The following is a 24,178-nucleotide window of genomic DNA, read 5'->3' as shown; positions in this document are numbered from 1 at the left end:
CCCCTCGTCACTTCACCTGAGCTCTCTCTCCACTGCAGGGGTCCCCTCGTCACTTCACCTGAGCTCTCTCTCCACTGCAGGGGTCCCCTCATCACTTCACCTGAGCTCTCTCTCCACTGCAGGGGTCCCCTCGTCACTTCACCTGAGCTCTCTCTCCACTGCAGGGGTCCCCTCATCACTTCACCTGAGCTCTCTCTCCACTGCAGGGGTCCCCTCGTCACTTCACCTGAGCTCTCTCTCCACTGCAGGGGTCCCCTCATCACTTCACCTGAGCTCTCTCTCCACTGCAGGGGTCCCCTCATCACTTCACCTGAGCTCTCTCTCCACTGCAGGGGTCCCCTCGTCACTTCACCTGAGCTCTCTCTCCACTGCAGGGGTCCCCTCATCACTTCACCTGAGCTCTCTCTCCACTGCAGGGGTCCCCTCATCACTTCACCTGAGCTCTCTCTCCACTGCAGGGGTCCCCTCATCACTTCACCTGAGCTCTCTCTCCACTGCAGGAGCTGTTTTTCGATTGCGTTCCTATACCGCCTTAATCAGCATTACGCAACAGCCTGTGAATTTGTCTCAGGGCCGTTCAGACCAAGCACGATAACTATAACTATATTGAACGATAACGCTACAAGCGTCCACACTGATGTACGATGCGTTCTGTGTAAACAGTGGCACAAACGCGCTGCTAAGTCCAGCTGTGTGTGAACCTGTGTCAGAGCCATAGGTCAGAGCCAGAGAGAGAGAGAGAGAGAGAGAGAGAGAGAGAGAGAGGGATTGGAAAGTTCAGTGGTTCTGAAAGACGCGTATCACCAGGATATTTGGATAATGTGGAGATTGATTTATGTTTTCATTGACAAAAACATCACTTACAGCACCTTAACTATAACAATGAGCTTGAGCTTGTGACTACATAACACAGATCCATCAGAGTGATTTTTTAGCGCGGGGGGGGGGGGGGGGGGGGGGGGGGCGTGTACGGGTGTTTTAAGTTGCCGATGCAGCCATGTATACCTGCTCCTCTCCACAGGCCCAGGGTGGCGTGTGGAAACTGATAACCGGGAGGAAGGCTGCGATCTCCATCCAACGAATGAACAACTCTTCATCTGTCACAAGCTCACCGGACAGAGAGCCACCTGCAGAGAAAGAGAGAGAGAGAGAGAGAGAGAGAGGGAGAGGGAGAGGGAGAGGGGGAGGGGGAGGGGGAGGGGGAGGGGGAGGGGGAGAGACAGCATTACTAAGCATTACTGAACATTTCCCTCTACACCAGTGGTTCCCAAACCTTTTAGCACAAGACCCAAAAGATAAATTAGATGTTTGGCCGGGACCCAAACTAATTTAAATAGCTTGTAGATCGGTCTATTTTCACTAATACTTGGGATTTTTCTTGGATTCTTTTCATGAAATTACTGAGAAAATATTTGAATTTGTTTTTAAAATGAAAGACTTCATTCAGGGAATGCTTTTTTTTTAAATGGTTTGAAATAATAATTAATATAAAAAAAGAAGAAGTAAAGGGACCCATAAAAATGTGGGAACACCAAACACCAAATCGTGGACATCGCCAATCTATCAGTTCACATGTCCCAAAGCGTTGGTTGTAGATGACTATAGACTATTGGTTCCGCATTTACGTTGTTTATGTGGAATTTGCTCAAATATTTACAAACGTAATTTATGCCCAGTCACTATACTGCAACTAAGATGTTCCTTTTTACTGAGACCAAGTTTAAAATAACGAATATCCCTGAATATCAATACGAAGCAACTGAAACACCTGTTACAGTATTTCAATGGTAGTGGATGGAGAGAAAGCATTTTTGAGAAACAGCAACCACGGGCGGGACTTGACAAAGGGTTAATTCCAAGTAGCCTGGCTAATAAGCCAGACTCAAATCACACTGTCGTGTGGTATTTGAGTCTGGAGATGCTGTGTATGGATCTTGTTTCCCGGGGGGCGGGTTCAAACATTTTCTCTTTGAATTGGTCAGAGCTACTGTCAGTCAAAGGTCTCAAGCATTGAACGTCACTGTACCAAAGCCCGCCCATATTGCATACCGTGTCCTGATTGGCCACACCAGTTCTCTGGTGTAGGAAATGGGCGTACAATTCCTCTCCAGACCGTAATCCGCCGGGCAGGCAATTTTGTTTTTGCCAACGGCTGATTCGGTCTGGCTTATTAGCCAGGCTAAATTCCAAGTGCTTGTCAGGGTGGTGGTGGGGGGGGGGTCCCCAGTTCAAATAATTATGATAATTTTTGGAGGGGTCCCCAGGTCAAATATGATCGGGGGGTTGCGGCCTGAAAAGGTTTTGACCCACTGCCCTAACCCACAATGGCTGATGGTTGAATTGCATTGGCATCCACTAGTCTCTAATCTAATGTATCATGTTAGTGGGAGTGTGATTTTATCAGGCCATCTATCCATCCTGTCAGCTCCCTGTTTTCTCCACATCAAAGTAAATAGTTGTCTCTGCCCTGGCCCGCCTCTCGGCTGCCATTACAGGAATCCAGAATATTACAGGAATACACTGCATGTTGAGCCAAAGCCTCACCTTTATGACCAGAAAGTCAAAGGTGTGCTTTTTTTTGCAACACATTGTAATGATTGATGATGAATGCTGTTTCGCATCTCTGATCCACAAATCTGCTTTTTTATGCTGCTTTTTTTTTCCTCTGATGGGGGTGGCAATTCCACAGCGAATATTTCTTTGCACTGCAGTGGTGTGCTGTGGGGCCTATTGCAAATGGGCCACCAAAAGAAATGGCAAAACTGATTAAAAAGATTTGAATGATACTATAACATTAATTCAAAAAACAAAAAAACATAATGTAAAAACAAAGTCATATTTTTTCTTTAAAAGCTTAAAAAGGGACTTTTTAAGCATTGTGACATTGTGACACACGTAAAGTAGGCTTTAGTTCCATTGATCTAAGCCAGAACACAATCGATTGATTAAAGATGCATACGGCTCACCATCTGACCAGCTGTTGATTTCACCATGGCCATTGAAAGTTATAGACTGGCAGAATTAAGGGTTACATCTAGAGTTCACAACAAATACATGGACAAAAGCATGATGAGCAATGATGACCGTAGTACTTATGTGATCTGAACAGACTAGAGGGGCTATATCAGTGGTTCCCAAAGTGGGGTCCGGGGACCCCCAGGGGTCCTTGAGGGAGTTCCAGGGGGTCCCCAGCTAAATTATTTCTACACTCTCAGAATTAAATTTACATTGATATTTACAATATAAATTGGGGGTCCCAGAGATAGAAATGCCATTAAATGGGGGTCTGTAGACTAATGCATATCAAACTGGGGGTCCTTGAAATTAATATGGTTGAGAATCACTGCTAGAGCCGTAAAAATCTTCTCTTATGGGGGTCCCTGGCATATCTTTTCAAATGGGGGTCCGCTGGGCTTATTAGTGTCAATTTGGGGGTCCTTGACATGAAAAAGTTTTGGAACCACTGGGCTATATAACATCATTAAAGATGGGTTATCTACTGAGAAAGCCGTCCATACAGGCTGTGGTATTACCTACTGCATCGGGAATGAGGAAGTTGTATCCCAGCAGGCTGTGGTGCAGCAGGGATGGAATGAGGCCCTTCAGGCCCGCGGAGCTCCAGTCAGACTGGAGAGGACTCATCCTTACAAACACAGGCTTGTGGCTCGACCTGGTGGTATACATGTCATCAATAGAACCATTAGCTCCACCTGGTGGTATACATGTCATCAATAGAACAATTAGCTCGACCTGGTGGTATACATGTCATCAATAGAACAATTAGCTCCACCTGGTGGTATACATGTCATCAATAGAACAATTAGCTCGACCTGGTGGTATACATGTCATCAATAGAACAATTAGCTCGACCTGGTGGTATACATGTCATCAATAGAACAATTAGCTGCTCGACCTGGTGGTATACATGTCATCAATAGAACAATTAGCTCGACCTGGTGGTATACATGTCATCAATAGAACAATTAGCTCGACCTGGTGGTATACATGTCATCAATAGAACAATTAGTAGCCCACTCACCAAAATCCCAGTGTCCCACATTTCTTTTTTTGTCCCTTTGTCCCTCCCCAATTCAGTCGTTAGGCGAATTGATTCCTATTTCCTCCCCACACACAAACCTTTGTGTGTTGTCAGTCACTGCTGTTGTATCCTACTGAGTGCCAGTGAGGAGCCCCCACCGGGAGGACGTAGAGCCTTCATCCTACCTCCCGCCCAACACGTGCAGCCTCCCCACCCGGCTTCCCTCCCCTGAACACGGGTCAATTGTGTCCGTATATACTGTAGACCGCACGCTCAACAAAACCGAATGCACCATGGTTGGTGGATCCAGATCTACAACAAAGCAGCAGAGTGGATCCATGTCTTATCTTGTAGAATCTACAATGTAGATTACTTTCACCATCATTGTGAATGGCATTTAATGGCGTTTGTGTTAGGACAAAGTTTGTGTTTGCACACAAGCTGGACATAGGAAATGCTTGCTTTAAAGGTGGCCTTACACTAGCCGATAATCGGGCATTTTTGACGCTCGGGGGGTGCCCGACTCAATCGGGCACCCCCCGCGCGCGATCGGGATCGGCCCGATCAACATCAAGAATGTTTGATATTTGCTCGGCCCCGCTCCGATTATCCTGTAGTGTGTGGTGCTGTCAGATTTCAAATGCCCGATTATCGGCTAGTGTAAGGCCACCTTAAGACACTGTTTCTCAACGTCAGGTTCAGGGACCACCACAGGGTCCAAATGGACGCTCATACATTTATATTGAAAAGTGCTACTTTTCACGATTCAAATTCAAAACAGCAACAGTAGCAGATCCACAAGCTTGAGAGCTTGTAGATTTGTTACTTTTTTTTGCGGCTTACGCCTTTTATTGGTTTTTGAAGGGACAGACAGTAGGCTGACAGGAAACGGGAGAGAGATGGGGGAAGACATGCAGTAAAGGCCGTGTCGGGGTCGGGAGTCGAACCCGCGGCACACTGCGACTGGATTACCAGTCGGGTGCCCAGACGGTTACGCCACCGCCTGGGCAGATTTGTTACTTTTTATGCTTTTGTGTATCAAGTAGGGCATACATTTACAAACACAAAAAGTTCAAATATGGAGATAACAGGTTTCTGCCCGACAACAATGAGTTATAGATTGGTCTCCCAGAGATAACCTATTGTACACTCTCTGACTTTACAGGGCCGTAAAAGGGTCCATTTGGACCACCGGCGGTCCCCGAACCCGACGGTGAGAACCAGTGCTTCAAGATCTCCGCCGCGGGGCCATCGCCATACCGTGTCCCTGCGCTCACGATCGCAGAATCACCAATCCGGGAGGCCAGGTCTGCCAGCAGGCCAATGTAGTGGTCTCCGCTGAGGGCGCCGCCGGGCGCTCGCGGGCCCTGCTCCTCCAGCGGGTTGCCCTCGCCCCCATCCAGGAGGACATACTCCATGCCCAGGTGGGCCTGCAGGGCGCCCACTCGGTCTAGGAACCAGCCCACCGCTCCTGGGTTGCTGATGTTCAGCTTTACACAGAACCTCCCCCGCCACTGGCTCAGCACAGGGACCTGGAGGGGGAACGCAAGTAAGTAAAGTGCAAAGTAAAAGTGGAAGTAAGTGCTGTAGGTGTAGGAGGGTATAAGTGATTTTCTTTTGTTGAAATAAGTGTTAAATAGCTCTATATTCTGATTTGATACCCATTGCCGCAGTGGTTCCCAAACTTTTTCATGTCAAGGACCCCCAAATTGACACGAATTAGCCCGCGGACCCCCATTTTAAGTGCTAATGCCAGGGACCCCCATAAGAGAAGATTTGTACAGTTCTAGCAGTGATTCTCAACCCGTTTAAGGACCCCCAATTTAACATGCATGCATGTGAAGTGAGGGAAAAAAGAAGTGTGACGGGGTGAAGTGGTTAATTTGGGCATTTTATTTTGAAGTTTCAGCATCAAACGACAGGTCTGAACCAATCAGAGCGCTACATCCCTTCAGGCTATGGGACGTCGCTCCGTCTCATGCACGGACACATGCACGCACATGCAGAGTGTCGTTTACAAAGTGACAGAGACACGGGAAGCAAAGCTCATGGCTTATTTATAACCTATAATGTTCACATATACATATTTTAGTGTGATAATTAAGTTTAAAACTGTCTGGATGTCACCTTGAATGAGATTAAAAACGGAGTAGTTCTGTAATCAAGGACGAGGACGACGCAGCAATATAAAACAGGTGAATTTAATCAAGATGCATTAATATGCATGTGAGTCTCTACACGTCATCACGGAGCACGTTTTCGTTCAAATGAAGTAATTCAAATTTGGTTTTATGGACTTTTGATATAAAAATACACAAAAATGTAAATTTTCCAATGTTTTTGGCATCCATTGTTAGGTATGGCCATATGATGACCACGGATATGGTCTAAAAGTGTGAAAAGTGAAAACGTATTTTTCATTTCACTAGGTCCTTAACAAGTCTGTAACTCTCTTAGTTTCAGGGGTTTGAAATGAAACCACTTGCTTTTTAGGCCTACTAAATCAACCCCCGGTTCCCCAGAGCAGGTGGGGGTTGTGCGGGCAGCTCTCTCACCGGGTGTCCCTGGGGGCCGGAGGGGAGGCTGAGCCAGTAGGCCTCGGTGCTGTCCAGCATGGAGTTGTGGAACTGTGTGGTGTCCACGCCCAGGAAAGGGGACAGGGTGACGGAAATGTTAAGAAGCTTGACAAGTGGGAGGTCCCTGGTCTGTCGGTTGGACAGCCCTCTTCTCCTGCTGTTGAGGTAGTCATGGTCCTGCAGGGACAGAGGACAGTGATCACATTTGATGCCATGTGGATTTTTTTTTGCTTACCTGTAAGGTTTCTGCCCTGTAGGCGTGTGTGTGTGTGTGTGTGTGTGTGTGTGTGTGTGTGTGTGTGTGTGTGTGTGTGTGTGTGTGTGTGTGTGTGTGTGTGTGTGTGTGTGTGTGTGTGTGTGTGTGTCTTTTTTGCAGAAATATAATTAGTTGGTAGGAAGTTTGAAAATGGTAAGGAATGGACCAGGAGGCAGTACGTGGTGCTGTTCCAGAGCAGTTGAGACGAATAACAGTCTAAGTCCACACTAATTATCCATAATGTATAAATTATGGATAAGGGGACAGCTAGGCCTTTTCAGGGAGGGGTACAGGTCTCCACCAGGGCAGGTCAGGTTGTGGCCTCCTGGTGGCGCTATAATAGGCCAATGTGAAAAGGGTGCCATTTCTTCATACGCCTTTGATGGCAATTGGATGATTTGAGGCATTTTGTTCCAAAAATGTGTTTTGCAAAAATTAACCTGTTGGTGGCGCTATAACAGGCCAATGTGAAAAGGGTGGGATATATTCCTCAGCCTAGTAAGAAAATGTGTGAAAGATTTCACGTAAATTGCATGCTGCGTTCATGATTTGAGGCTTTTGTTCAAAACGGGGCAATCTTGCAAACTGTGAAAGCCAATTATAGCCAATTAGGATGGAATATGAAATATCGGACAGATCCGACTTGAGCACATGACCATAGAGATACTGTGTAACGATTTGTGAGATTTTTGGACAGAATCTGGAGGAGTAATATAAAAAAATGTGTTTTACAAAAGTCGGCCTCCTGGTGGCGCTATAAAAGGCATATGCGGAAAATGCAGGTCAAAGGTTTGTCCTTGGCCTCTAGGGAGTGTGCATGCAACGTTTCACGCAGATCGGTGCAGTTTTAGGTAAAAAATGTGAAAAGCTGCCTCATGGTGGCGCTATAACAGGCCGTTCTGGAAAATGTGGGGCAGAGGTTCATCGTTGGCATCCAGGGAGTGTGTGTGCAAAGTTTGGCATCGACCGGGTTAACGGTGCCGGAGATTAGCTGGTAACAGACGGACGGAAGGACGGACACACACACACACACACACACACGGACGGAGTGCAAAACATACTCTCTCCCCATGCCTTCGGCCTGGTGGAGACAATGATGGACTTAGACTGTTTGTCTCAACTGCTTAAGGTTTTATCTTGCAAACAGGAGGCTGGAGGCTGTTGACTAATCATTACAAGTGGCTCTTATTTTGAAGAGGAAGAGGAAGTCTGTTGTAGCCAAGCTGCCATGACAAGTTATGAGGCCGGCAAGTGCTATTGACGATATTCAGACCGGCCATCTTGCCAGCAAGGTGCTAACTAGGTTCAACTTCCCATTCACAGCCCATTCATCCAAACAGAAAAGTCCTATCTAATTGTATTAACAACGTCAAACTCACCAACATTGCAGCTGTATCGCTTGAATTATCCTCTTTCTATATGCAAAGTGTTTGTTTCATAAAAATCCACTGTAGGATTGTTATGAGCAACTTCCTGTCAAGACATTTCTTGCAGGTGATTTTTTTCCTATATGTATTGGAGTTTGGAAGCACTCGTTTTCAGTGAAGCAACCTCCTGCTGCGTACACACACGTCACACACACACACACACACACACACCACACACACACACACACACACACACACACACACACACACACACACACACACACACACACACACACACACACACACACACACACACACACACACACACACACACACACACACACACACACACACACACACACACACACACACACACACACACACACACACACACTAGTATAAAGTTCATCCACTCTATACCAGCACCAGCAGCAACACCTTACATTGAAGACTATTTGAGGATAACCTTTACACGGTTTCGGTTGTCTGCTCATAGACTGCGTGTGGAAATGGGGAGATGGAGTCGCATACCACCTGAGCAGAATACAGTATTTGTCAATGTGGTATACAAAACGAACAGCACTGGTGTGTCCCCTCACACAAGACATCAGAGTGAAATATGGACATGAGGGTATTGATTTGAGCTCACTCTTTGTGTGCAGTAACCTGGCCTCTTCCACTACAACCTTTCGTCTGGTCTACTTTCCTTCACAGATGTCCAACTCACACCATCCCACCACTGCCAGACAACCATAACTCATTTTGACTACATGGTGATAATAAAAGGAAACACAGTTTGTAAGTGAAGAATAATTAATAGCTTATCAATTCTGAAGGAGATACAAACCTGTGAATGTGTCACATCGTGAGCTTGTAGATCTGCTATGTTTGCTGTTTTGCATGACACTGTGGTATGACAAAGTAGGGGCTTTATTTTTCAAAAAGCCGATATATTGTTGCTAAACATGTGCTTGACAATATGACCTCTGTTAAGACCATTTAACTCAAATTATAATGCTCCAGTACTTAGTTGAAGGTGGGCTAGAGATTTCAGATTATATAACTCCAGAACAAAACGTCCCATGAACAAATACCTCTGTTAACCCCGGAAGGTCACGGCCGGTGGGGGGGGTTATAACTAGGACATATTATGCAATTGCTAAGATGTTCTTTTTCTAGACAATAAACATTTGTTTTGCCTCCAAGTTGAGGCCTGAACATTTTATTCTGTTCCTCTTTAAACCACATGCATGTGCCCTAGCGACTCTGTTCTGAAGCCAGCATTCTGCTAAAATAATCGCAGTAAAGGGTGAAGTGTCTTGCTCAGGGACACCTCGACACATTGCAGGGCTGGGAATGGAACCTTGGACCTTCTGCTTCCCAGGCAGCTCTGTACCCATTCAGCTATGGCTGGCTGCCCACCATAAATATAGCGTTTAAGTGTTAAAAAAGAAAAAGAAAAAAAGTGTATTAAATGCGAGTACAAATGCACACATGAGAACACAAAAAACTGCCCGTTAACATAAAATAAAAAATAAAAAGCTTCCCGGTAACAGAGAGACACATTGATGAGTTAGCTGCTAGTCAGATGCTTTCCATTTGGGTTTTTATCTCTGTTGGCCCGCTGCAGCGCGGATACGCAGCGTCTCGGTAATAAGGCTAGAAACATGGAAAACCTATTTATAACCCAAGGTTCTGCGGCTGAAATACTAATATGGAAAGTAGAAAGGAAAGAAAGTTAACAGCAAGTGACTGATAATTCAGCCGGAATTGCGTTTACAGTGAATCATTGTTGCCATTCGTACGTCTAACGGTGCCATACACTTTGAGGTGCCATAAGTTTCCACGCAGCACTTCACGCTTTGCTTGTTCTGTACACTAATTAGTGCAGGAGACTGCGCCACACAGCACCACAGAAACTGCAATTTTATACCTGAATGATGATCTCCAATTCTCCAGCATTAACCAGCTCAGTGGCCTTGTGGTTAGAGTGTCCGCCCTGAAGCCCTAACCACACCAAAGGGTTGAGACGGTTTTAGCGTTGTCCCAGCGGTGTGATATGTCCTGTTGCACGTTGACGCACGTCGTCCCACGTTGTCCCAAGTGATTCAATGCATGGAATTCAATGGCCCAAACCACACCAAAGGGTCACCATGAAACTCCTTGCAACCGTTTGGACCCAAGGAGTTGCATGGTTACCCTTTGGTGTGGTTAGGGCTTGAGATTGGGATTCAATCCCCCAGTCGGGTCATACGAAAGACAATACAAATGGGACCCAATTCCTCCCTGCATCACACTCAGCATCAAGGCGTGTATGAGTACATCATGTCCAGGGGGTGTACTTGTACATCATGTCCAGGGGGGGTACTTGTCCATCAGCTGCTTCACGCTACAGAAACAGGAGATAGGCTCCTGGCCTATGGGGCTGGGCAAGGCTTACTACATTAACCACTTGGAGTGAACATTCAAGCAAAAATAGCATATCTACAAGCTCAAACAATTTTAATTTCAAAGACCCCCAGTGTACAGTGTACACAAGAATTGCAACTTACAGACCTGTACTGTACAGGACCTGTAACTTTGTAAGGGTCCATTTGGAAGCCCCTCAAAGAACCCACTTTGAGAACCACTAGTCTAAAGGTGTGTGCGTTGAGTTCACCTCACACACCCCAATGGAAGCACATGTAGCTATAGCCAGGTCAAAAAAATATAAAAATGTCCCATACTGTTGGGCGGGCCGTTCAGAATACAATTCAGGTATGAAGCTGCGGGCCGTATAAAATTTGTCCTGGGGCCGCATTTGGCCCATAGGCCACACTTTGGACACCCCTGCTGGACATCATACACGGTTTGCACCTCTTCGGGCAAATGCCTGTCCTTGTAGAACTTTTAATTATACCTTTGATCTGCCAGAAAACCTCACTCACTTCTCTGTCGTTCTCACTCACTCACAAACACCTACAGTAGAGTATTACAGAACTGATCGTGGGAACCTAGCATGTGATTACTGAGAACTGCTAACGCTAAATGTTTTGATGGCCAGATTACGCACAGCACCCCTCCCTCTCTCTCTCTCTCCCTCCCTCTCTCTCCTGTACATGTCTCAGGGCAGATCACACAGCAGTGAAATTATGGTGTCAGTTTCACCTGAACTAGTTAGTCTTGGCTGGGTGCCCCCCTGTATCTCATCCCACCCTATATTTTCCTATGCCACTTAACTGCCTAACGGCAACCGTGAGATCCAGGAGAGGAGACTCCGGCTGCTCTTCTCAGTTCTCACAGCCACGTTTGTTTTTTCAAATGAATATCAGCAGTGTATTGACTGAGATCCATTTGACGGCTATCTAGAGTTTCCAGGGAGTGCACAATAACATTCGAGGAAAGTGGTTACATGAAAGTCAACTTTAGAATGATCTGTGCAGGCAACACTGCATGGATAGAAGGGAGTCTCTGTGCAGCCAACACTGCATGGATAGAAGGGAGTCTCTGTGCAGGCAACACTGCATGGATAGAATGATCTGTGCAGGCAACACTGCATGGATAGAATGATCTGTGCAGGCAACACTGCATGGATAGAAGGATCTGTGCAGGCAACACTGCATGGATAGAAGGATCTGTGCAGGCAACACTGCATGGATAGAATGATCTGTGCAGGCAACACTGCATGGATAGAATGATCTGTGCAGGCAACACTGCATGGATAGAATGATCTGTGCAGGCAACACTGCATGGATAGAATGATCTGTGCAGGCAACACTGCATGGATAGAATGATCTGTGCAGGCAACACTGCATGGATAGAATGATCTGTGCAGGCAACACTGCATGGATAGAATGATCTGTGCAGGCAACACTGCATGGATAGAATGATCTGTGCAGGCAACACTGCATGGATAGAATGATCTGTGCAGGCAACACTGCATGGATAGAAGGGAGTCTCTGTGCAGGCAACACTGCATGGATAGAATGATCTGTGCAGGCAACACTGCATGGATAGAAGGGAGTCTCTGTGCAGGCAACACTGCATGGATAGAAGGGAGTCTCTGACTGACTTGTTTCACTACTTTCAGATTACATAGTCTTGATCGTAAGCACCAGTGGACGAAGTATCCAGTAATCGAGTAAAAGTATATATACTCCTGGTCAAATATTGCTCAACTACACGTGAAAGTACTGGAATACTTGCCATTCAAAGTTTTCAAAAGTACATTGTTTAGGTAGAGGCCTCGTATAAGCCCCTTGGGCTTTTTGCCTCATCCTAGCACTTTCCATTTACTATATTTGTATGTTTATTGTATTGTTTTAATACTGTGCTAAATAAATAAATACAAGAAGAAAAATACAATAGGCCTACATGCTTTTTAAAATAATTCAAAGGTATAAATAGTTTCATAAGGGGCTGGTATGAAGTACTTGATATAAACAGAAAACGTTCAATTCACGACTAGTCTACACTCTACTCTACGACTGCCTTCATTTCATCTGATTGTCTGTCTGGCAGGCACTTAGGCTTCGTACACACCTTTCGGACACATTGATCTGTCCGACCGACCACTGATTACATTTTTATGATTTGATGCCTCCATGTCCCACAATGCTTTGCGCGATTTGGGCGGTGCTACGATACGCGAAATAGATGCACATATGTTCAATGTAGTTTTCTTGACTGCAGCAGCAGCTAGCGGTAGTTTGTCGAGGCCGTTTTTCACACTCAAAGTTCACTTAGGCCACTTTCACACCTAAAGTTCGCTTAGAAGGTCCGGATCAAGGACCAAGGACCAAATATTTGCATTTTGGTCCGTTTGGTGTTCACACTGGACTTTGTAAAGCGTACCAAATATGTAAACAAATGACACGTGGACATGTTAAGCGAACCAAATAGTGAAAAAAAGAAAAGGTCATTTTACGACGGAGGGAAAAATAACATGAGGGGGTGCGGGAAATCACTGTCTACAATTTTTGGGCGCAACCTTCAGTCACACAGAGAGAAGAGAACAGCAACATGAATCATGATTGCAGCAACAACTTGAAATTGCATTAATTCTTAATAATTATTTTATTAGCCAAATAAGACAACAGATAAACAGAGGAGCAGGTGTTTGAACAATAATGTGCTTGCTGCTGGTGCATACAATTCACCGGAGACGTATAGCCTACAACAAAGTATCCCCGAATCCCGATAAAAAGGACTTTTCTTCCATGTGTGCACCTTAACCTGATTCGATATAGGCCTGTTATTTCTGCGCATCAAATCGACGGGCATTTCCATGTCATCTTATGGTTTAAACTTGAAGCCGTGCTGGTCAGTTAAGCTTCAAGTCAGAACAGCTCCGCTGCAGTTGACCTATATCACGTCTTTTGCTATAGTGATGTAATCAATTAATCATTTAGGACCACCTGTGTAGCTTATTTAACATTTGCTCGATTGTCTCTTTATGCGTGCGGCCGTGCGCTAGAGCGAGACAGGATGATTTTAAATATTTCTCTGTCTGCGTCTCTCCCATAGAGCTATAAAATATATCGGGTCTCTCCCCCCACATGTGCGCGCGTCATAACTTTGCGTGGTGGCGGTGGCGCATGCTTAAAATAAACAGATCTACAAGCTTACATCGTGTACCATACCGTAAGTACCATTCGTGTCGATAACTTGTATATCTGTTATATTTGCGCATGTGAACCTCGTACGCTGTCATTACATTTCTACTCTAGGCTACTCATAGACATATATGCGTCTACTATTAAAATCAATAGTGATCCCCGTAAAAAAAAAGACATGCTTTTAGAACTAATTATTAATGCAGCCTCACAACTGCCGAGGCCCGACGGGTATTTTGGCTATCGTCCTGTATTTCTGTATATAGAATAGAACTTAGTACCAGACTGGACTCACTCACTGGAGACAGCCGTGCGCAACTTGGACTCTCCAAGTTACGCACGACCGTAGCCAAAAGAAGACATACAAACAAGCGATATAATAGTCTGTGTCACGTAACTCAGAAGACTACAGCCTAAACCCCACCCAGTGCTGTCAAGAACGGAAGTTCTCTCCTATTAGTTGGCGGTTAAAAACCACCCTTCTGTCCGATCTGAAGTCCCACCCTGTTCGTTGGCTGTTTTGACTACAAGGTGTCCGATGTGTTTGTTGTGCCCTCCGCCCCCACATCGGACAGGTTTGTCCGATCAAACGACGTGACTCCCATTGAAAATGAATTGGAGAAGCAATCAAATAGCAATCAGGCATCGCACACGGACCGAACATTTGTTCTTTAGGTGTGTACGCAGCCTTAACAAGCGATCGTTAACTGTGTCTGTTAGAGAGAGGGGCAGAGAAGAGTGGCTTTGCTCAACTTGATTTATACTTATATTCTCCACTGTGATGAAGGTACATGTTCGATATATCATGCAGCCTTACTTATTAGCCTATAGGCTATTTTGGAGACTCTGATGATTAATCGGAAAATCGATTAATCGGCGGAATCCCTACTCCTTACACAGTAAAAATCACACCTGTGTGAAGTGAGGGGTGCTCTTATCATCATACATCATCACATTCCGGCCAATCATCACAATTGGTGTATACTCACTTTTCTGTCCTCACTTTTTATCCTCAATACGTTCATTGCTCAGCCAATCACATCATTGTGTGTTCTGTTTGTACTCTACCAGTCCTGTTCCTGTATGTTTTGGAGATTAAATCCTGGCCTGTTCTACCTCTGACTAGTCTGTTCTGCATTTTGGGTCCTAGTCTCACCGTGAGTCCGTGATACATAAATGCAAGGTGTGCACTTTGCGTGGCACGTGCAATGCCAACAAAACTCTCTATCCCCATTATAAAAAAACACAAAATCACGCCCGTAGAGACAGAAACACAAATCCAGGTGTGAGATCATATCCTAAATTTACAATTTAGGCATTTAGCAGACGCTCTTAATCCAGAGTGATTTACAGTAAACCAGGTAAACACAAGAACCTGTCAACAGTATAATATTAAAGAAAATCACACCCGTGTGAAGTGAAGGGCACTCTTATCATCATACATCATCATACTACATCTCATTCTGGCCAATCAAAATTTGCATCCTCACCTTTGTTTTCAATGTTTGTGTTTTACACAATGTTTGTGTTTACACAAACACTAAAAACTGGCCATTCATTATCAACGGCATTTAATGTTTGTGTTGGGACAAACACTCAAAACTGGCCATTCATTATCAATGGCATTTAATGTGTTAGGACAATGTTTGTGTTTACACGCACCAAAGTTGTATATTGAAACTATACAAACTAAAGGATGCCATGTCAAAATAACATGCTATCCCATTTTAGCCTTTGCATAACCCTGCAAGGTCGTCAAGGGTTGCCCTACAGTGAGTCTTCAGACTGCGGCAGAAAGCATGGCGCATGTACTGTATCAGCAGACCCAACAATGCTGTTGCCGGGGCACCTACCATGTCAGAGAGGAGAGTGGTGGAATGTTCGTTGAGGCTGATGACGCCCTCCCCCAGTTGGTGTCTCCTCAGACGGTTGGAGAAGATCCTCAGCTCCCTCTCAACCTTCTGCCCTGAGTCCACGTTGGCAAGCAGCTTCCAGAAAGGCAGCCTGCATGCACGGGACACATGGGAGCATCATATAAGGGCAGTTCATGTTGTCATTGTTTTCACATTCAACGGTAAGCAAACCAACATACAGTAGCATTTTTTTTTTTAGATATTTTGTTGTTTCTTTTACTTTTTTATAGAGGGATAGGTTACAACAGTAGGCTGACAGGAAATGGGGAGAGAGATTGGGGAGTGACACGCAGTAAAGGCTGTCGGGATCGAACCCGCGGCACACTGCCAGACTGGATTACCAGCCACGGTGCCAGTCTATAGCATTTCTATAAGCGTATAACATTTCTATAATGCCAATTTAAGACCTTTTTAATACCTCTCAAATGATTGTGTGTGTGTGTGTGTGTGTGTGTGTGTGTGTGTGTGTGTGTGTGTGTGTGTGTGTGTGTGTGTGTGTGTGTGCGCGTGTGTGTGTATTGTAATGCCTCAACTCCTACAATTCCAAGTGCATGTCAGGGTGGGGGTTCACCGTTCAAATATGATTATTTCGGGGGGTCACAGACTGAAAAGTTTGACCTTCTGATCTGAACCACCTGCATACATTTGACCTGTTAACCCTTTTTATATTCTGTACCCACCATCCTGCTTTAGACAAGTAGCCTCATTGAACTTCTTTGTTCAACAGTGCAATGAAAATAACAGATTTTGCCTAAGCAACAGAGTAGCGTGCAACCAGGCCCCGAAGGCCTTTTCGCAGGGGAAGCAATTGGATCCTTGCTTGCAGGCCTTTAACTCAGAGTGAGGACCCTTACATCACCATTTGGTTCGATTTGTACACTCAGAGTTATTATGGGGGTCCTTGAAATAAATAAAAAAGTTTGAGAACCACTGGTTTAATCTGAAGCCCAGTGCACACCAATGGTTCAAAGTTGCAATTGCAACCACTTGCACCAGAATCCTTAAAACTGCACCTGGAGCCCCGGACGGTTAGCGCAACCCTCTGGGCACCTAGGCTGCCAAACCAGCCGGACGGCGTGCTGCGGGTTCGACTCCCGAGCCTGACGGCCCTTGCAGCGTGTCACTCCCCATCTCTCTCCCCCTTTCCTGTCTGACTACTGTTCCCTATCAATAAAGGCATAAAAAGCCCTCAAAACAAAAGAAACTGCACCTGGAACCGGGTCCCTGGCATGTCTTTTGAAATGGGGGTCTGCAAGCTAATTAGTGTGAATTTGGGGGTCCTTGACATGAAAACGTTTGAGAACCACTATTCTAGTATTCACTCTTACCACAGTGTTTTCATGTTGGGCAGCTCCCTGCTGTGCTGGGACAGCTGTGCCACTGCCTCCTGGTGGGCAGCCCTGACGTTGCGGGCCACACACACCGTGTACTGCAGAGGCAGACGCTCCATGCTGGGCCGCGACTGCAGGCAGAACTGCTGCCCCCCCTCCATCCCCAGCTGCAGGGGGATGTCCGGGGACACCAGCACCGCCACACCTGTGTACAATTAAGAAAAAGTAGAGCACAATAATTAAGTTTAATTCGTCACATCACGCAGGTGCAGGTGTAAATCAGTGGATGAATATGTGTTCTTTGTCATGGGAGAGCAGGAAAAAATAACCCAGAAAAGCACCAAAAACAAAACACATGGCTCGCAGTTTACACAAATAATCAATCAATCAATCAATCAATCAATCAATCAATCAATCAGTCTTTCCCAGATCTAATAAATAATAATAATAACAATAAAACTATTTGTATAGAACCTTTCATGAAATGCAGCTCAAAGTGCTTTACAGAGCAATGGAGAAAAAAGAAAAGAAAAGCAAGGTATAAAACATGTGTAGAACAAGTGTAGAAGTAGGTCTTGAGCTGTCCACAGAGGCTGCCTGTCGAAGTTATAGTGGGAGTTTATTCCACTCCGTCGGCCCGTAGAAGCAGCTGCTTCATCGAGTTTTTTTGTTTAGCGGTTTATGACATATTTAGGCAGGCAGTCATGTAGGTAGGAAGGTGCAAGACCATTGAAAGCTTTATAAACAAGTAGAAGAATCAATCCTAAAAACAACCGGAAACCAATGCAGTGAAGCTAAAACTGGAGTAATATGTTCTCTCATCTTAGTTTTAGTTGGCTGCCGCATTTTGGACAAGTTGTATCTAAAGTCTTAACCAGAAGGTCATGGAGAAGTTCTTAAATGCTGTCCCCATTGTGTCAAAGTAACATAGTGTCTCTTGCCTGCTTCATCACAGTATTAGTTGCCAGGCTCACTGGTGTTCAGTGGGCTCTGACCACCTGTTTTCCATCTTCCACTTCCATATATCCATAAAACTATATTATAACTATAACTACTGTATATTTTCTCCACTGTCCCAGGTTTGAGGTCACACAGCGTTGGAATTGACAGCCTTAGAATAGCCTTACTGAGATTATTTTTACTATAGTTTCATTGTATAGATATTCTAGATGGATGTTAGGTTCTTAGCTTGCTTATGATCTTTGATTACTATTCAATTTATGTATTTGATACACCATGATTACCAGTGTTGTTCTTGCTTACTGTAAATCGCTCTGGATTAAGAGCATCTGCTAAATACCTAAATTGTAAATTGTTCAGTTCTGTCTTCATAATCAGGCAAATCCAGGAGGCCTTATCGCAAAGAGAAAAGATACATTTCATTGCCGCGTACATATCCCATAATAAAACATTTGAGCGGTGACCTAATACCTTGGGAAAGGCAGCCGAGGTGTTACCAGTATCTGTTTGACATTCTCCGTTGCAAACACATGGGAATTATCTTTCTGGTCAAAGGCTCTTCACTATACAGTGAGTCCAGAGTATCTCTCAAACTATTAATCTGATTATGAATTGCTACATCACCAGTATCAGATCTCTTGCCTAGCCCTGGTCTTTGCCTGCATAAGAACAGTAAGCCCATTGAAATGAGAGAGGTCAGTCGAAGAGAGCCAAGCTCTCTACCCACCCGTGCGCCCGGATTGCCTGACCGTTCTGGTCGAGATTTAAAAAAATCGACCAAACACACAGATTGTCAGTGTGTTTCAGCGCCTTCCAAGTCCTTGATCTGATATTTCGAACTGGATATGAAGACCGCTGCCAGTGTCTGGGTTTTAATACTTCTTGTAAACGAGGCTGCAGGCTGTCGGCTCCACTTTGACCTGACTTGGACGATAGAGCTGCCTCTGAGAACGGAGCGCAAAGTGGTAGCGAATCTGGGCCAGAGGAGGGGGTTGGGGGGGTGGAAAAGATGGGAGCCAGAAGGGGTGAGAAGGGGTGAGGGTAGCGGGTGGCGGGGGTGGCTTGGGGTAACCTGAGAGGCTGGAGGCATTCCATGCAGGGCAACTACATCTGCGGACACAATTATCTGCTTCACATAATCTGGTCATTTCACACAGTGCCCGGGGAGAGGCTGTGAATATGAGAGTACAGGCGACTACAGAGAAAAGAGCGTGGGAGTCGTAAAACGTCTTTCCTCAGAGAGTATGTGACCCCAATGTCTCTTTGGTCCAGGGGCAACTCCTTTAGGTATTCAAAGCCAGGGTGGTGCTGACAATATTACCGTAGAGGTAAACACAAAACCCGGAGTTGAAGCCAAAAGTGAATCGCGGCGTTAACAACACCATACGTTCCATCAAGGGTCTCTCGCACACGTCCGCGGACGCCACCGGCAGTATAGGCCCACCCAACGCCAAACTAAACTCCCATGTTCCATTCTAGGGATGCTTGTCTCGCCTCACAGTGTGGAAGCTGTATCAGCTGACACAGCCTCCCGCTCTCTACCTCTCCCTCACAGCACTCCATCACCACCATCACCCCCCGTCTCAGTGACACACACACACTCTCACACTATGTCACATCAATGGCATCCCCGGTGGACTGGACACTAGCTGGTTGGACCATTCTAAGATTGGTTGCACCTGACCACCTGACCCATGTAAGGGGACATCACCAGGCTTATTAAGTGGAGTTTAAGCACATACAGTAACCCAATAACACCTGAGGTTCTACAAATGCCAAATCGTAACAGTTTTCAGAAACAAATATGCTGCTATATCAGTGGTGCTCGAATAAATAAGGTCCGTCTAGTCAAGAGTCTGACTGGAACCTTGAGTTCCAGTGGGCTGCTCAGGAGCTAAACGGAAAGCAAGGTGTTTTTATTTTTAGAACAATTCCTTAAATACTCATGATTCCCTGAAGTATTTTCCACTAGCTCTTGAAAAAAAGAAAACCTGAAAGCCTGACAGACCGTATCCGCTAACCTTCAAAGCGGGCAGACAGACAGGCAGGGGTACGAACGAAAAAGAAAAGTGAATGAATTTTATTGGGCAGCCATGAATGATATGACACACACATGCACCGATTTTACGGCTGTTGAGCGAATGCACAAATCATACCACTCCTGGCTGTCAACTCTCCCTCAGGCCTCACACTTGTGTGTGTGGCCTGACACACACACACACACACACACACACACACACACACACACACACACACACACACACACACACACACACACACACACACACACACACACACACACACACACACACACACACACACACACACACACACACACACACACGTGCTCTAACGCATAAACCTAAAATCTAAATGTCTAAAACGAATCCTAAACCCAAACTAAATCTATTCCAAATTTAAAACCTAACTCTAAAAAATATATATATTTTATTCTAACCAAAAACAACCATTATTAGTGTGGTTGCAACCAGACTATAGTACTAACACTTTATTTATTCTTCTAAGTAACTTATTTTGACACACTACTTGTCCCACAGTTTTGACGGTACGCACTTGAGCCATATGTTAAATCGACCGGCTTCATCGGGAATGGTGTTGCTAAGAGAAATGTTGTATAGTTTAATTGATATTAATTTATTCGTGCAATACATTTCCCCATTGACATGAATGGGAAAATGCGAAAACTCACATTCAAGTATTTTTTCCTATGAGACCGTAAGGGCTATAGTTACAAAACTTGAAGGGGAGGTTCATAATAATTACTAAAATTAATTGACTTATAATTATATCGGTCGGCATCATGGTGGCGCTATAACAGCCCACTTTACGTTTTGGCTTATAACTCTTGAACCGTAAATTGTAAAATCAATAGGCCACACTTTTTGCTCCTCCTACAGATTTTGTCTAAATCTCACAAAACTCGGTACACATGATCTCTGGACCTATCCGATGAAAACACCACAGGCAGAATTTTGATAGTTCGTATCGTTAGGCCGTAATCGGCTTCCGAAGTTAGTTTGACAAAAAATGCCAGAAATCATGAACGGAATGTCCAATCCATCCCAAATTTGAATCACATGTCACGGGTGGTTTAATCAACCCAGAGCCAAAAGAAATTCCATTTTCATCCATAGGGGGCACCACGAATACAAGAAATGTAACCGTTTGTTGCAGAAACATGATTTTTGGGGGTCCCCTCCAAATTACTTACGCATGATCACAGGGGTGACGTGACATTGTAATTGGCTAGCAAAATTAGTGGGAGGTGCCTATGTAAGCGATTGTGGCAACCACACTTTGCAATTTTTAAAAAATATTGCGACTTTTCTAGTTTTCTCCTGTGAGAACACAGTTACAATGTGTATTTCTTAAATCCTGCTGTAATTGTGGGGGTCCTCACATTTATAGTAACACAGGCACGCACGCACGCACGCACGCGCGCGCGCGCACACACACACACACACACACACACACACACACACACACACACACACACACACACACACACACACACACACACACACACACACACACACACACACACACACACTTTAATAGGATACCGGAGACATCCAGGCCCATAAAGACCCTTACTTCCTCTCTCTCAGACTGAGTACAGAGGTGAAAGGTCCCAGCAGGGTTGACCTTATAGGAGGGGTCAGCTACCATTTAATGTGACAGCCAGCGGTGGACAAAAGTAGGCTAAATACTCAAAATATATACTCAGGTAAATACTCAAAGTGAGGGTACAAATTTAAAAATAAAATGAAAAAATTCATTTGTTTTTGGCAATGCTTGTGTTGCTGTGTTGAAATTTACAAAAGAAGAAGAAAACACAAGAAGTTAGTGAGCTTGTAGATCAGCTATTTTCACAATATTTTAAATAGTGTGGTTAATCTATTTTTCTAAGTTTGTGTCCCCAGAATACCTTCGTAGAAATGAGTCTGTATTTTCTTTATACTTCCCACTACGTCTCAGAGGCAATTATTGCACTACCAAACACAGTAATATTTGGTGATATAGACTGATAGATGAAAGGATTTAGAAGGCATTTGTAGAATTGGCCTCAGGTCTTAATGGGTTAACGGAAAAAAGCTGGTTGTGTGTGTGTGTGTGTGTGTGTGTGTGGGGGGGGGGGGGGGGGGGGAACCCATCTGCTGTGGACCAGATGGTTGTCTCTGTCTTACCTGTCATATTTATACTGTTATTTATGACACCTGCACACTTACAGACCTGACCCGGGGCTATTAAAAAAAATGCATTCAAATAGTGGCCTCAGTGTGCACGCACGTGGATGTTATGTGCGCTGCAGGCATGTATTTCCTTAACAATGGAAACTTGGTTTCTGTGCCCAACCTCAAGAAATTGATGGCCGCAGACCCGAAGCATCCTGCCACGGTCGTAAATTTACAATCCTGCCACTTATTGAAAAATACTGGAATCACTGGAGAACTTTTCAACGCACATTTGTTCCTATCCGAGTATCGGCCAGTCAGTCACTCGTATTGACTGATTCATGATTATTATGATTGTTATTATTTCTTTCCATTTCAAACACGCTGCACTCCATTGGCTGTTATAACTGACATACTGTATCTGGCACTGTAACTGTTAACCACATGAACCCTTGCGGCCCAGCCGGCCCTAATGGCCAAAACTAGCAGATGAAAAAGCTCACAACGCGTCGCAATGTGCCGCGTCCTGGACTCCTGTCTCGATGCAACGCGGGGTGCGAATAGTAGATCCACAAGCTTGTAGATCTGTTATTTTCACTATAAACAGGGCTCATGTGGTACCGGGAACTCACTTTTTTCTCCTTCCTAGAAATGTAGTGCCAGGGACGTAGCTGACCGTTTGGTTGCCCTACTCGTAGGATATTTGTGCTGCCCTCCTCCCGACGAGAGCACTGCATTTCCTCTTTCAGATCGGCTATTTTTGCCATTTGTGAGGACGCACAAACAGCTGCTCCTTATTATGCGTCGGAGCCGCAGAAAAAAATATATTATGAGGGTCGACTTTTTTGGCACATTTTGTTGCCCCCCTCGGCGTGTTGCCCTACACGCAGTGCGTATTGCGCGTATACGTAGCGACAGCACTGTGTGGTGCAGTCAAAAGGTACAATAATTTGTATATTAAAAAGGAAATTACCTGGGCGCTTCAAAAGAGACTACCCAAATAAAATACTGAAGCACTCAACTGTGTCTGCAGATCTGCACGTTTTATTAATTTGCAGGGGTGCAATAATAATTTGTCTTTGACATGTAGTGCAGTGGAAATCATAATTACTGCAAGTACTGTAGGTCTACCAGACCAGTGTTTATTTCGTCGACTAAAACTATGACGACAAATGTTTGTCGACTACCTTTTTTCACTGACGGAAACTAAATAAAAACTAAGCTATGATGTCTAAAACTGAGATAATTTCGTCAACAAATAGAATATTGACTAAAATGTTAGGGAGAGACTAATGGAGAAGAGATCCAGTAGAACTAAAAGACAAGTCATTTTATGTTTGATTGCATGCTGAAAATAGCAGATCTATAAGCTCACAACGCGTTCCGTTGCAATACGTGGTGACGTGTTGTGAGCTTGTAGATCAGCTATTTCCAGCATGCAACCAAGTGCTATTACGACGCCGGCAAGGCACTATAATTACAACTGTATAGAGTTAGTCGACTAAAGACTTATGATATTTAGTCAACTAAAACTAGACTAAAAGTAAACATTTCAGATGACTAAAATGTGACTAAAACTAAATTAAGTTTTATTCAAAAGACTATGACTAAAATATAAAATTTGCTGTCAAATTCAACACTGTGATGGTGTGCACCATTTTCAGAGAGAGATCAGCTGAGAGCATCAAAGAGAGACCAGGCTGACAGTAACAGTTGAATAACTAACTGTCCAAATGACTGTGTTGTGCTTGGCGGGTCCCACCTGCAACAATACAACCTCAGTACTTGGGTCAATTATATTCAAAAGTACATGCTTTTTTTAAATACTTAAAGGACCACAAAAACATCTACAGTCTGTGTCTCATAGGAGGGCTGTGGGCTGTTCAGAGAAACCTGTCACCAGTGACATCATTATCCATCCATCCATCTTCAGTCGCTTATCCGTA

The 24,178-nt window shown here is 44.7% G+C and overlaps 1 protein-coding gene across 1 annotated transcript in view; it reads right to left on the bottom strand.

Annotated features, from left to right (window-relative positions):
* Nucleotides 1–24,178, bottom strand: part of LOC306922985 (SITS-binding protein) — a 43,684-nt gene that overhangs the window by 5,876 nt on the left and 13,630 nt on the right. Inside the window, exons 3-8 of the mRNA XM_079500917.1 lie at nucleotides 17,074–17,281; nucleotides 15,686–15,836; nucleotides 6,595–6,792; nucleotides 5,300–5,571; nucleotides 3,534–3,670; nucleotides 1,006–1,127 (exon numbers count right to left, since the gene is read on the bottom strand). Of these exons, the coding sequence (XP_079357043.1) occupies nucleotides 1,006–1,127; nucleotides 3,534–3,670; nucleotides 5,300–5,571; nucleotides 6,595–6,792; nucleotides 15,686–15,836; nucleotides 17,074–17,281 (1,088 nt within the window). The remainder of the gene's footprint in view (nucleotides 1–1,005; nucleotides 1,128–3,533; nucleotides 3,671–5,299; nucleotides 5,572–6,594; nucleotides 6,793–15,685; nucleotides 15,837–17,073; nucleotides 17,282–24,178) is intronic.

Source organism: Electrona antarctica, assembly GCF_951216825.1.
Source record: "Electrona antarctica genome assembly, chromosome: 5".
Taxonomy (NCBI): Eukaryota; Metazoa; Chordata; class Actinopteri; order Myctophiformes; family Myctophidae; genus Electrona; species Electrona antarctica.
The sequence above is the reverse complement of the archived record's forward strand: the minus strand, read 5'-3'. Positions and strand labels throughout refer to the sequence as shown.